Here is a 12,500-nt window from a genome sequence, read left to right as displayed (position 1 = left end):
GATCACTACATCTGCGTGTTTAAGAACCCAACTGGGGCTCATCACTGTGAACTGCTGGGTCGTGGTAAGACCAAAGCTAGTTTTTAGGCAGTACTCCCTCACAGTATTTCAAACCTCATTCGGTCAGAAACTTTACGCAATGGCTTCTCGTTACCACTAATTGAGACAACAAAACTGTAGATCGCGATATGACAGTGTCCAGATTTCATCCTAACACACGGCACGGTGGCTCAGTGGTGAGCGCTGTCGCCTCACAGCAAGAAGGTCCTGGGTTCGAACCCCGGGGTCGTCCAACCTTGGGGGGGGGGGTCATCCCAGGTCGTCCTTTGTGTGGGGTTTGCATGTTCTCCCCATGTCTGCGGTGGGTTTTCTCCGGGTGCTCCGGTTTCCCCCACCATCAGAAAGACATGGGTTAATACCCCTGTCTGTGCCCCTGACCGAGGCAGTGGGAAAAGAACTGGACTTGGTCCCCGGGTGCTGCCGCCGCCCAGTGCTCCTACCTACACAGCTAGGATGGGTTAAATGCAGAGAAAGACTGTCCCCACGGGGATTAATAAAGCAGTAAAAAATACCACTGAAAGACAGGAAAGGATAATATTGAATTATTGCCCCAGCCTATGCATCATACAATTAATTTGACTCCATTAAAAAGATGCTGCCCTGTTAATGGCTCCTGGTGCACCTAGCGAGACTAGGCTCTGACCAAAACACACGTAAGTCATTATCAAATCAGTGTGTGGGAGATAGAAAACAAATGAGGTCACCAAGAGAGTTGTTCCAGACCACATGCAGGATGCAGGACGTCCTTTTATGCAGTGTATGTGTCAGTATCTGCATAGAGTCATACACACGGTCTGTTTTGTGCAAGAGTCTGTATGTGAACCTGCAGTACCATTATGTATGTATTTGACTGCATACTAACATAGGTACGTGTGTGTGTGTGTGTGTGTGTGTGTGTGTGTGTGTGTGTGTGTGTGTGTGCATGTTTGTGAGCTAAAGTAAAGTGGTTACAGAATCACAAAAGTGAATTGATGACACATTGATGACATCATAGCACATGGCACATTATACTTCCCAGACAGCAAAATTGCTGTGGCCCGGACCCGTCCCACACCGACACTTTCATTCGGCCCACATACCACGTGGAATGATGGCACTTGGGCGGTCCGTTCCTGTTTGCCAGATCTGGGCCAGAACCAAGCCATAGTTATGCCGCATCTGCCACATATTTGCCAAAGGTGGCCCATATTTGTTTTGTGATATTTGGGCCATATTCACCATTTACCACACGGGCCACTTCAGGGTCACATCCAGATCACATGTTGCCCAGAGCACCGCATCTTTGCCAAAAAAGGCCCACATTTGATTTGGCATATTTGGGCCATATTTGCTATTATACATGTGGGCCACTTCAGGCTCACATCCATTTTGTCAGGGCCAGAAGGAGGCCATCAGTGCTGCCTGAAGTGGCCCACATCCGGATGCTGTCTGGGTTGCCACTGTGTTTCCTGTTGTGCATGCACGATGTTGTGCAATCGTTCATAAATTGTTCTAATTGACAGTAGCGTTCATAGGCGCATCAGAAACGGATATTTGTTTACCCTGAACTGGATACTCCTGGGTACTTGCAGCCTTATGAGACATCGAAGGTAATTATGAGTATGTGGTGATTATCATCATTACAATTAGGACATGGTGTGCTGTGCTTTCACTTACATGGGGGGAGGGGGTGGAAGCATGTCTGGATCTGTTGTAACGCTAGAAGCAAGGTCATTACACATCAGTTTCCATAAAGCAGTATAGGATGTAATAATACAGTGTAAAGATTAATTTCCATGAAACAAACTACATGTAAGCGTGTTGTGTGCTCAGAGAGCTCATGAAACCCTGCAGGTCAAAGTGAAAGTCAAATACAATGTGAGCAATGAACGAGGTACCTCTTAAGAAAATACTTACAGGCGTCCGGGTAGCGTGGCCGTCTGTTCTGTTGCCTACCAACACGGGATCGCTGGTTCGAATCCCAGTGTTGCCTCTGGCTTGGTCGGGCATCCCTACAGACACAATTGGCCACGGGTGGGAAGCCAGGTGTGGGTATGTGTCCTGGTCGCTGCACTAGCGTCTCCTCTGGTCGGTCAGGGCGCCTGTTCGGGGGGAACTGGGGGGAATAGCGTGATCCTCCCACGCGCTACGTCCCCCCGGTGAAACGCCTCACTGTCAGGTGAAAAGAAGCGGCTGGCGACTCCACATGAATCAGAGGAGGCGTGTGGTAGTCTGCAGCCCTCCCCGGGTCGGCAGAGGGGGTGGAGCAGCGACCGGGACGGCTCGGAAGAGCGGGGCAATTGTCCGGATATAACTGGGGAGAGACGGGGGGGGGAAAAATTCCCAATAAATAAATAAAATACTTAGAGTATGTGTCACGAATATATGAAAGGGTAAAAATCCGGTCACATCGGGTAAATTGACAATACTGACTTCGCACACAAGCCCCCAAAGGTGTCTCCACATACAGCTGCGCCGCATCTGTGTGGAAATGGACTGCCATGTTAACTGACAGTGCGGAGGAGTTCCAGCAGCGGGATGGTAATGAGCTCTCCATCTAATAAAGGGAGAGAGGCAAAGGGAGCAGGAAACATGAAAAAGAACAGGAGGTGATTTGTGAGGGGGGGGGGCAATAAGGGAACGTGTGTGTGTGTGTGTGTGTTTGATGGAGGGGGGGCGGGGGGGGGATACTCCCTGGATGGCTGCTTCATGTAATGGGGCTTTTAGTATGGAAATAAGAGCGAGAGAGTAAAAGAGAGAGGGAAAGTGGGGGGGAAGTGTGAGAAAGGAGGTGAGGGACATGGAATTGCACTGAAGAAAGGACTCCTCCTGTGGGGGGACACTGGGGCCACTCGTCAGAAAAAGCATTTATGCCAAAGTGGAACCGGCGTTTTACGCAGCAGCACTGCATTGACCGCTAGCAGAGGACCGGAGACTGTACATTGGGGGGGTGCCAAGCAAGGCGAAATCCTCCCTCATACTTTGGGGGGGGGGGGGGGTACCGAGTGGGATGTGTGCGTGCGTGCGTGTGTGTGTTAGTTTTAGTGAAGCAGGTAACCCAAAGAGACAGACACCTCAGGACGGCGGCTAGCGAGATGGAGGCGGGCTGCCGGCCAAGCTCTGCCAACGTTTTGTATGTCTCGCTCCGGGCAAACTCTGAAATAATGAACCTCGATGCGACACGTGACACGCTGCCAGCAGTGCTGTTGTGCGAGCGTCGTTTGAGTAATACAGTGTCTCGGCGACCGCCTCGAACCCGCGTCTTATCGGTCTGCTTTCTGTCTGCGTCTTTTCTCTGTTGTCTACGGAGAAAGGTAAAAGTAACTGACATCTGGCAGTTTCATGGGCTTGAACCTGTGTTGGGGGGGGTAAGATTACCCTCTTTTCATACGTTTAATACGCCCATGTTAATTATACGCTTGGTGCCCAGTACCAATACTCTTAAGGTACCAGGACCAAAGTGGGTGGTATTGATCGGATCGATGAGGTCTGTGCTATCAGTGCTGCCGGTCGCTTAAACATACATAATTAATTTTCCACGTTTGGCTGATGCGTTCAGCATGAGAGGTCTCCCCTCCTCCAGCGCTTGAGGAGATGGCACTCAGTTGCAGTTTTAAACGGGTTTTTTGGGGGTTTTGAAACGCCACAACCACACAAGGTCCTCGATCGTACAGTCATAACCGTGCACAAAAACTATTAGTTTGACAGGCCCAGTAGCATGCGAGGTGAGCATGCTACTCAGCCCTGTGTTGCCTCGCCCTAACCCAGGGGTCGGGAACCTTTTTGACTGGGAGAGCCATAAAAGCCAAATATTTCTAAATATATTTCATTGAGAGCCATATAGTATTTTTAACGTATAATAAATTAAATATGTCTTACTTTTAATGCGACTTCTGGTGCTGCATGGTTTTGCTGATGGCCTTGTAGTCTGGTTCATACGTGGTGAGGTTGAGCTTCATGCAGGCGTTGAGGCTTCCATCAGTTAAACGTGAGCGTAGGTTGGTCTTAATGTTCCTCATATGCGAGAAAGACTGTTCACATGCATATGTAGAGCCAAACATGGTCAATACGGCAATACTCACACGCTGCATTGTGTGCTATGTCACAGGAAGCTCGTTCCAAGTTTTAAGAATCAGCTGGTCTTCAGGTTGAAGATTTTTAATTTCTGTCCACTTGTGTTCCCTCGCCAGCTCTGCTCGCTGTCGCGCAAGACTTCCCAACTCTCCATTAAGTGACTTGAACTTACTCATCCACATGTCTGATGCCTTCAGGTCAGCAACTTCCAGCTCAAAGTCTCCGATAGAGACCCCGGGGATGCATGTCAGGTCGATTTTGTCCACTGCACACTCATGTGGATGAGTGATGAACTTGAAAAGACCAGTGCGCGCACGAAATTCTCCAAAACGTGCTTTGAATGACTGCAGGAGATTGAACGTAAAGCCAGCTAGCTGCTGGAGATCCAGATGTTGAGTGGAGTCACTTGCTAAGCATGCATCTCTAAATTGTTGCAGTCTTTCAAAGTGCAGAAGACGACCTGTTTCAATGTCCCTGAGAAAGACTTCCAGCTTGCTTTCAAATGCAAACACTGCTTGTTGAAGGGATGAGATTGTATTTCCAATACCTTGCATTTTCACATTGAGCTGGTTCAGATGGCCAGTTATGTCCACGAGATAGTGAAACTGCAGGAGCCAGTCAGTGTTGTCTAGCTCAGGATGCTTGACGCCTTTCATTTCAAGAAAAGTCCGGATTTCACTCAGGCAAGCTGCAAAACGGCTGAGCACCTTCCCCCTTGACAACCAACGCACGTTGCTGTGTAAAAGCAGACCGGGATAATGATTCCCAACGTCTTCTAACAGAGCTTTAAACTGGCGATCATTTAAAGCTCGGGCAACAATAAAGTTGACCACTCGAATGATCAGAGACATCACCTCACCAAGCTCCTGGCCACACGTCTGAGCGCAAAGCGCCTCCTGGTGCAGGATGCAATGAAAACTTAGGATGGCTCTCTTTTCATGTTCACGGAGAAGCGCTACAAATCCTTTGTTCTTCCCCAACATACAGGGTGCACCATCAGTACAGACAGAAATAAGTTTATCCATCGGTAGTTTTTTTTCTTTAGCAAACTCCATGAAAGACATGAATAAATCCTCTCCTCTTGTTGTCCCTTTCATTGGCAAAACAGCCAAGCTTTCCTCACGCAGTGTGTCACCTGCAGCATACCTGGCAATGATACTGCACTGAGATAGATGGCTAACATCTGTTGACTCATCTAACGCGAGAGAAAAGTATGTCCCGGCGTTTATGTCCTTAATTTGTGTTTCCTCGACTTGATTTGCCATCATGATGCTACGATCGTGCACAGTTCTTGCTGACAGGGGCATGTCTTTTATTCGTTTGATTGTCTTGTCTTTATTTGGGAAGTCATCAAACAGTTCATTGGCCACATCAAGCATGAATGTTTTGGCATACTCGCCATCTGTGAATGACTTTCCATTCCTTACTATTGCCAAAGCCCCCGCAAAGCTAGCGGAATTCCCGTCACCTTGCTTGGTCCACACACGTAGTTGCTGCTGACTCGTCTGCACTCTCCGCTGTAGCTCCTCGCATGCCCTTTTCCTGCTGTCTGTCCCCCGCTGGATATTTCGATGCAAATGAAGCATGGTGCGTATCGAAGTGCCGCTTTATATTTGACCGTTTCATCGATGCAATTTTATCATTGCATATTAGACACACCGCAGATCCTGCTCTCTCCACAAATGCAAATTCCTCTGTCCACGCAGCCTGGAATGCACGGTAATCATCGTCTTTTTTTCTTTTCGCCATCTTTTCCGTTACAAGGGTTGAAGCGGATAAACTAGTTGGCTATCTGATAAAATTGATTTCTTCACCTTTACAATGACCCGGACATGCTCGCGAGCCATTGGTTCCCGACCCGACCCACGGGTGACCCGTGACCCGTGAAATTTATCTTCAAAACTAATTTCTGTTTACTTTAAAATGACACAGTATTATTAAGAAATATCACAAGTATTTTAAAATCAGTTCCAAACTGATTTTTTTGAAAAAAAAATAATTTTCAACTCAAAATTGTCTGGGAGCCATATGCCGTCACCGGAAGAGCCATATATGGCTCGCGAGCCATAGGTTCCCGACCGCTGCCCTAACCCTACCCTAACTATATATCAGTTCATGAGGGAACATAGGGCTGACCCCATTTGCGAGATTAGCAGCGGAGAAATACACACACACACACACACACACACACACATACAGACAAGTGTTTTTTCTGCCATTGTAATACTTGCGCAGTGCCCAAGTTGATTGAACGAGAAATATGGTGGAGAAAAACACGTTTCTGATAAGCAGTGCTCACGCTAAATAATCTGCCCAATAAAAACGTTTTGCTTGTCAGTCTGTGGATGTGCAGCCTGCAAGGCAGACCCTCGCACAAATGCAACCGAGTCTAATATGAACTTGCACAAACCAAAAAGAAAAGGTTTGGTCTAGCCCTCACCCTGTCTTTATTTTCATGATATAATAAAGCTGGGTAAACCATTTACGCTCTCTCATGTGTGACTCACATCTACGGTTGACTCGGATCAGGCAGCAACAAAAATATGCAACACTTCCTGTTTTGACTGCAACCTAGGGGGTGTTGTTCCTTTAAAACTTTAGCGCTTTTTTTATTATTAAAACTATTTAATAACTTTTGAGCATGTTGCTGCCCGATCTGAGTCAACCATAGTTGTGAGTCGCACATGGGCAAGTGTAAATAGTGTACCTAGCTTTATTATGTCATCAAAATAAGACCGAGGTTATTATTTTTGATTCATCAGCTAGTGTTCCTCCCGTTCTCCTATGCTGAGATTAGCAGTGAATGGTTTGCTGACTTGTGAAATACGATGGACTTCTTGTTTACTTTCAAGGCTCATACCCAAATACATAATGTTTTGACACTGCCGCTGGCTGATCTGAGTCAACCATCTACGGTTGACTCAGATCGGGCAGTGACAGAGAGCAGCGTTGGTCGAGCGAGCTAGAGAGTTCAGGGAGGGAGCGGCGGTAAGAAGAACAAAACCTTTCACCGCAACCAAGAGCGGTTCTTGATCATGCAGTCATAACTGTGCACAAAAAATATTAGGCCGATAGGTCCAGTAGTATGTACGATTAACTGCGGACAGATACACAAACACACCAACAGACAGACCGATGCACACACGCGACCAAACACAATATCCCTCCAGGCTTACCATCTGGCGGGGATAGCAAAGATTTATTTAGCTAGCAAGCATTGATTGTCCCATAAGGATAACGCAGTGCTTCCTCTGGTGGACCAAGCAGTGCGGAGCATCAGTAGTCAACTAATGAAAAGTAGTAATCCAGCGGGCAATGAAAATCTCCGAGATTGCCACCTTAAGTAGCATTGCCAAGCTCCCATATAGATAAGCGATATTGGTATTAACTCCAATATTGATGAATTCCTGATGATACCCAACCATACAGGAAGTGAGTGGCTGGTACTCAAGAGGTATGGAGAAAGTGACTGGGGTGGAAAGACAAGAAAATGAAGCTTGGCACAACGACTTGGGACTTAAGGCATTTTTACATCCAACTCTCTGAAAAGTCCTGACCAGAGTCCACAACTATGTGGAATGCTATCTTTATATTTTGATCAAAATCCAAACCAAAACGAGGAAATTAGGACATGAAGGCTATACAATGGGGTTGTCTGGTTGTTTTGGCAGGTTCTGGTTGGTTGGTTTCAGGTTGCTAACTTGCTACAAAAGAGAACGAGTTCAGCAAAAAGATAGTTTTATTGTTATGTTATTGGCTAAGTGATTATAAATTACCCGCGATGCTCGATCTTCCCTTATCCTTCTGTTTCTCGATCAATAAAGCAGTCAAACCATCCCACCGTGAACCCACAGTGCACTGCATCACATCATTTCCATGATTTAGTCCTTACTTGAAACTGCTTACACACCAGGAACGCTCAACACCGCGGTCCGGTCGCCAGCGGACCGTGATATTTTGGGCTTGTTTAGTGTGAATCAGAGTCCGCATGGAGCATTCAGGCCTGTCGGAAAGATCCGCACACAACAGACGGTTCAAAAAGCAGGGACTAGATGACGCTACTGAATAATGCTGTGGCAGCAGAAGCGAACATGGTGTGACCGTGTTGTCCCGTTATTCCAAAAGTCAATTCGACTGTAGTATTTCAGCAGTCGTTGGGTAGCCATCTCTGAATATCCGGGGGGGGGGGCAGTGCCCACCAATGCTAAAGAGAAGTGAGGAAAGAAAGAGAGGCAGAGGCAAAGGGGTGGGGGGGGGGGCGCGAGGCATAGAGACACCCAGTTGACTTTTCAACAGTAAATCTAATAACTACTCAGAGAAAGTAATAGAGTAAAGGAGGTTACCGCACTAGCAATGAAAACATTATCAGAACAATAGCTTTGCCCAAACAATGACAGCTTTCATTTTCGGAGACTCAGAATATTGTTTTTTTTTTTAAAAAAGCAGCATGCACACAAAGACCCTGTTTATTCCATTGTGCAGTAAATATCCCGTGTACCAGCGGAGGGGAAAAAAATAATCTACCTTCTCAAATGACACAATGATTAAGTAGGTTTCGGATGACTTTGTCTAGTTTTTATTGAATATACACTTTGACGTTTGTCCTTCTTTGAGTGATGGAAATGTTGCCTTTGTGCTCACGCCAGATGTCTCCCGTATCATCAGCCTCCAGATTCCCTCTCTTCTCCTTTTTACCTTCACATACCGTCCATCCGTCTTCGCATTACTCTTCCTCGATTCTGCTCGGTCTCCCCTGGCGAGCTGCAGTTGTTTGAAGCCAGTCATTTCCACCGGTAGGTGTACTCTAAGGTGTGTCCTCTTCTTACAGGTTTCCTGAGTACGGGTGACCAGGCCGCGAAGGGGAACTATGGCCTACTGGACCTGATCCAGGCTCTGCGCTGGACCAGCGAGAACATCGCTGCCTTCGGCGGCGACCCGCTGCGCATCACCGTGTTCGGTTCGGGGGCCGGGGCCTCCTGCGTGAACCTCCTCACCCTCTCCCACTACTCGGAGGGAAACCGCTGGAGCAACTCCACCAAAGGTAAAAGAAACTGCGAGGGAATATCCAGGGGTGGGCTAGCTTATCCAGGAGGGGCTGGTGTGGGTGCAGGTTTTTGTTCCAACCAAGCAGTTACACACCTGATCCCACTGATCAACCGGTAGATCCTTTGCTGAGGAACTTGATTAGGAGACAGAGGTGTGTTGCTGCTTGGCTGGGACAAAGACCTGCACCCACACCGGCCCCTCCTGGATAAGCTAGCCCACCCCTGACAGCATATCTGTGAGTATTACAGTACCAGCGTGTTAATGGAGGCACGTTCGAGAGCATACTTGCGTCCATCAGACTGTTGTGTATATACAAAGCTGTGTTTTGTGTGTGTGTTTGTGTGTGTGTGTGTGTGTGGGAAAATGTGAACCAGATACCTTTGACATTGAGACTGGCATTTCAATTCCTGCCTGTCAACAGTCTAGTCAGCTCGCGTACTTCAGCTGTTTGTTTATTCAGCTTTCATATTTGATGGAGCGATGAAACGAACCATGGGAGTACTACATTTCATAAGAGGCTACGGACCATTTAGAGTGAGATCAAGCTTATTTACTTTGCTTTATTTACTCTTTCGGGGCCAGTTCATACTCCTGATAATCCCCTACAGGAAACCCTATTTTTTATTCATTTAAGACTGACCAACATTGGAACATTAATATTTCTTATCACTTATTTATTTATTATTTTATTACTTTAGGGCGGCGCAGTGGCACAGTGGTTAGCACAGTCGCCTTACAGCAAGAAGGTCCTGGGTTCGAGCCCCGGGGTAGTCCAACTTTGTGGGTCGTCCTCTGTGCGGAGTTTGCATGTTCTCCCCGTGTTTGTGTGGGTTTCCCTCCGGGGGCTCTGGTTTCCTCCCACAGTCCAAAGACATGTAGGTCAGGTGAATCGGCCGTACTGAATTGTCCCTAGGTGTGACTGTGTCAGCCCTGTGATGGCCTGGCGGCCTGTCCAGGGTGTCTCCCCGCCTGCCGCCCAGTGACTGCCGGGATAGGCTCCAGCATCCCCGCGACCCCGGTTGGGATAAGTGGCTTGGATAGTTGATGGATGCATTATTACTTTAATCGTCATGCATTTTGCCTCTTTTTAATGAAATCAATATGAGTGGAAAAAAAAAGGTAGAATTCAGTTTTTCTCCGTTTATCTCTTTTTAAAAGTGTTCCTCCCTGATTCAACCTGCCGGTGTGAGTAGTGGCACACTTATCTTTTTACTGTGCTTGTGTGCACATCACATTAATGTCCACGAGGTTGGTTTTGCAAATTAGCAACCACCAGCGTATTTGCACCATACGGTAAGACTGTTCTCCAGTATTGTGGGTAGTTGGTGATGCACACTCGCACATCTCTTTTCACGTGTACATTTGAATAATGCACCTACATTTCAATATTTGATGGTGTACCTTTATTTCTTCAGTTGATTGTCATCCACCAAATACTCTTTTCTTTCGGTTCATTGCTGTGAGACTGACTATTCGGTTACGTTATCCCCATCTTTCTGTACTAATCTATACATAGCTGGCAGCATAACCCGTGTTTCCCTTGAGGAATAACGCTTCATCTGATGAAATGTGATCTATCTCAAAGACAGCCGAGTGCAAACACAAATTTCACATACGCACGCAAGGACACGTGCATAGGCTCAGTCAGTCATTTGCACATCTCATTCAGTCTCTCTCTCTCTCTCGCTCTGTCTCTCTATCTCTATCTCTCTCTCTGTCTCTCTATCTCACACACACACACACAGCTAAACAGATCTGTTGTCAAGCACAATCTTTTCATTTTGCACAGTTAGGTGACCACGCTCTGCATATCATGTCTGCATCTGAGGCGTAGTTCTCCACAGATCACTTTAGTGTGGACTCAGAATTGTTGTTAGATGTTGGAAAGAACGCTTCAAATCACAGCAACTTGATTTTGTACGGGTGCCAGGTGGCGTGGCAGTCTATTCCGTTGCCTACCAACATGGGGATCATCGGTCCCTGTGTTAGCTTAGTCGGGCGTCCCACCCACAGACTTGGCTGTGTCTGTGGGTGGGAAGCCGGATGTGGGTATGTGTCCTGGTCGCTGCACTAGCGCCTCCTCTGGTTGATCGGGGCGCCTGTTCAGGGAGGAGGAAAAACTGGGGGGGGGGGGGATTGCATGATCCTCCCATGCACTTCGGCCCCCTGGTACATGTATCGGAGGAGGCATGTGGTAGTCTTCAGGCCCCCCCACCCCCAACCCCAGATCAGCAGAGGGGGTGGCGCAGCGACCAGGATGGCTTGGAACAGTTGGATAATTGGCCAAGTACAACTGGAGAGAAAAAAGGGGGGGAAATAAAAAAAAACTTGATTTTGTACTTACGTTCAAAACTATACGGTGAATAAAAAGCAGTCAAACACTATGAAAGGGCACCGGCTCCTACTCCCCACTGTCAGCAACAGATTATCCATCTTAAATCCACCAGTCGGACCAGTATATAGTCACTCTGTTTCAGGTAAATGGCAGAACTATTAACAACAGACCACAGGAAAAGTTAAGTTAAATTGAAGAAACAAGGGAGTTGTAGAGCAGAGGTGCCTCCATCCTGAGAGATTCTAGACCCTTTGAGTGAAAGTTGACGAACTAGATTTTTTTTTTTTTTGGACTTACACTGCTTTCATTTGTCATTGCCTTATATGCATGTCTCGTGCATACAGGGGAACGAAATTACGCTTCACATGGACCACAGTGCCACATTAAAAACAAATAACACATAATAAATATTAAAAACAAAGTGCATTAAAAACAAAAATGACTTCACAGACCTGAACATCATAAGCACACCTGACAAGGACAGTGAGTAAGAAGGTCAAAAGGTCATGTTATGGAAGGTCTAAGTGTTCAGGCTGTTGAGGAACCTCCCAGCCTGAGGAATGAAACTGTTGCGTAGTCTGGTGGAGGCAGCACGGATGCTCCGGTACCTCCTGCCAGAGGCTGGGTGGGTTGGTGGGGTCCTTAACGATGCTGAGAGCCTTCCGGGTGCACCATGCATCATAGTTGGCCTGGATGGATGGGAGAGCAGTTCCTTTCTTTTCATCTTTTCATCTCTGCTACTAATGCTGACAACAGTGTTTGGACATTTCCATTCTGGCTATCCATTAAAGGTACATTTGGATGGCCAAATAACTTGTCCCTTATTTGTTTATATATAGCCAAGATTTAGGCTCGCAAAAGTACCTCTTGTGAGAGCTTTCTTTTCAGATACTTACTTTTTTAGTCGAATCAAAGATAATATGTTTTCCAATATAATGAGTGTCAGTGACGTGCACCTTAGAACTAGTGAACAACTCAGTGAAAACTGCTCCCTATATCCGCTGAC

At 46.9% G+C, this 12,500-nt stretch overlaps 1 protein-coding gene across 2 annotated transcripts in view; it reads left to right on the top strand.

The window, feature by feature from the left end:
* nlgn1 (neuroligin 1) overlaps positions 1-12,500 on the top strand; it is a 384,465-nt gene that overhangs the window by 360,998 nt on the left and 10,967 nt on the right. For both annotated transcript variants that reach the window (XM_056275600.1, XM_056275599.1), the window contains one exon: positions 8,942-9,133. In XM_056275600.1, the coding sequence (XP_056131575.1) occupies positions 8,942-9,133 (192 nt within the window). The remainder of the gene's footprint in view (positions 1-8,941; positions 9,134-12,500) is intronic.

The sequence above is a fragment of the Lampris incognitus genome, chromosome 3 (assembly GCF_029633865.1).
Source record: "Lampris incognitus isolate fLamInc1 chromosome 3, fLamInc1.hap2, whole genome shotgun sequence".
NCBI lineage: Eukaryota > Metazoa > Chordata > Actinopteri > Lampriformes > Lampridae > Lampris > Lampris incognitus.
Note: the sequence above shows the minus strand (reverse complement) of the source record. Positions and strands in the feature narration are given on the sequence as shown.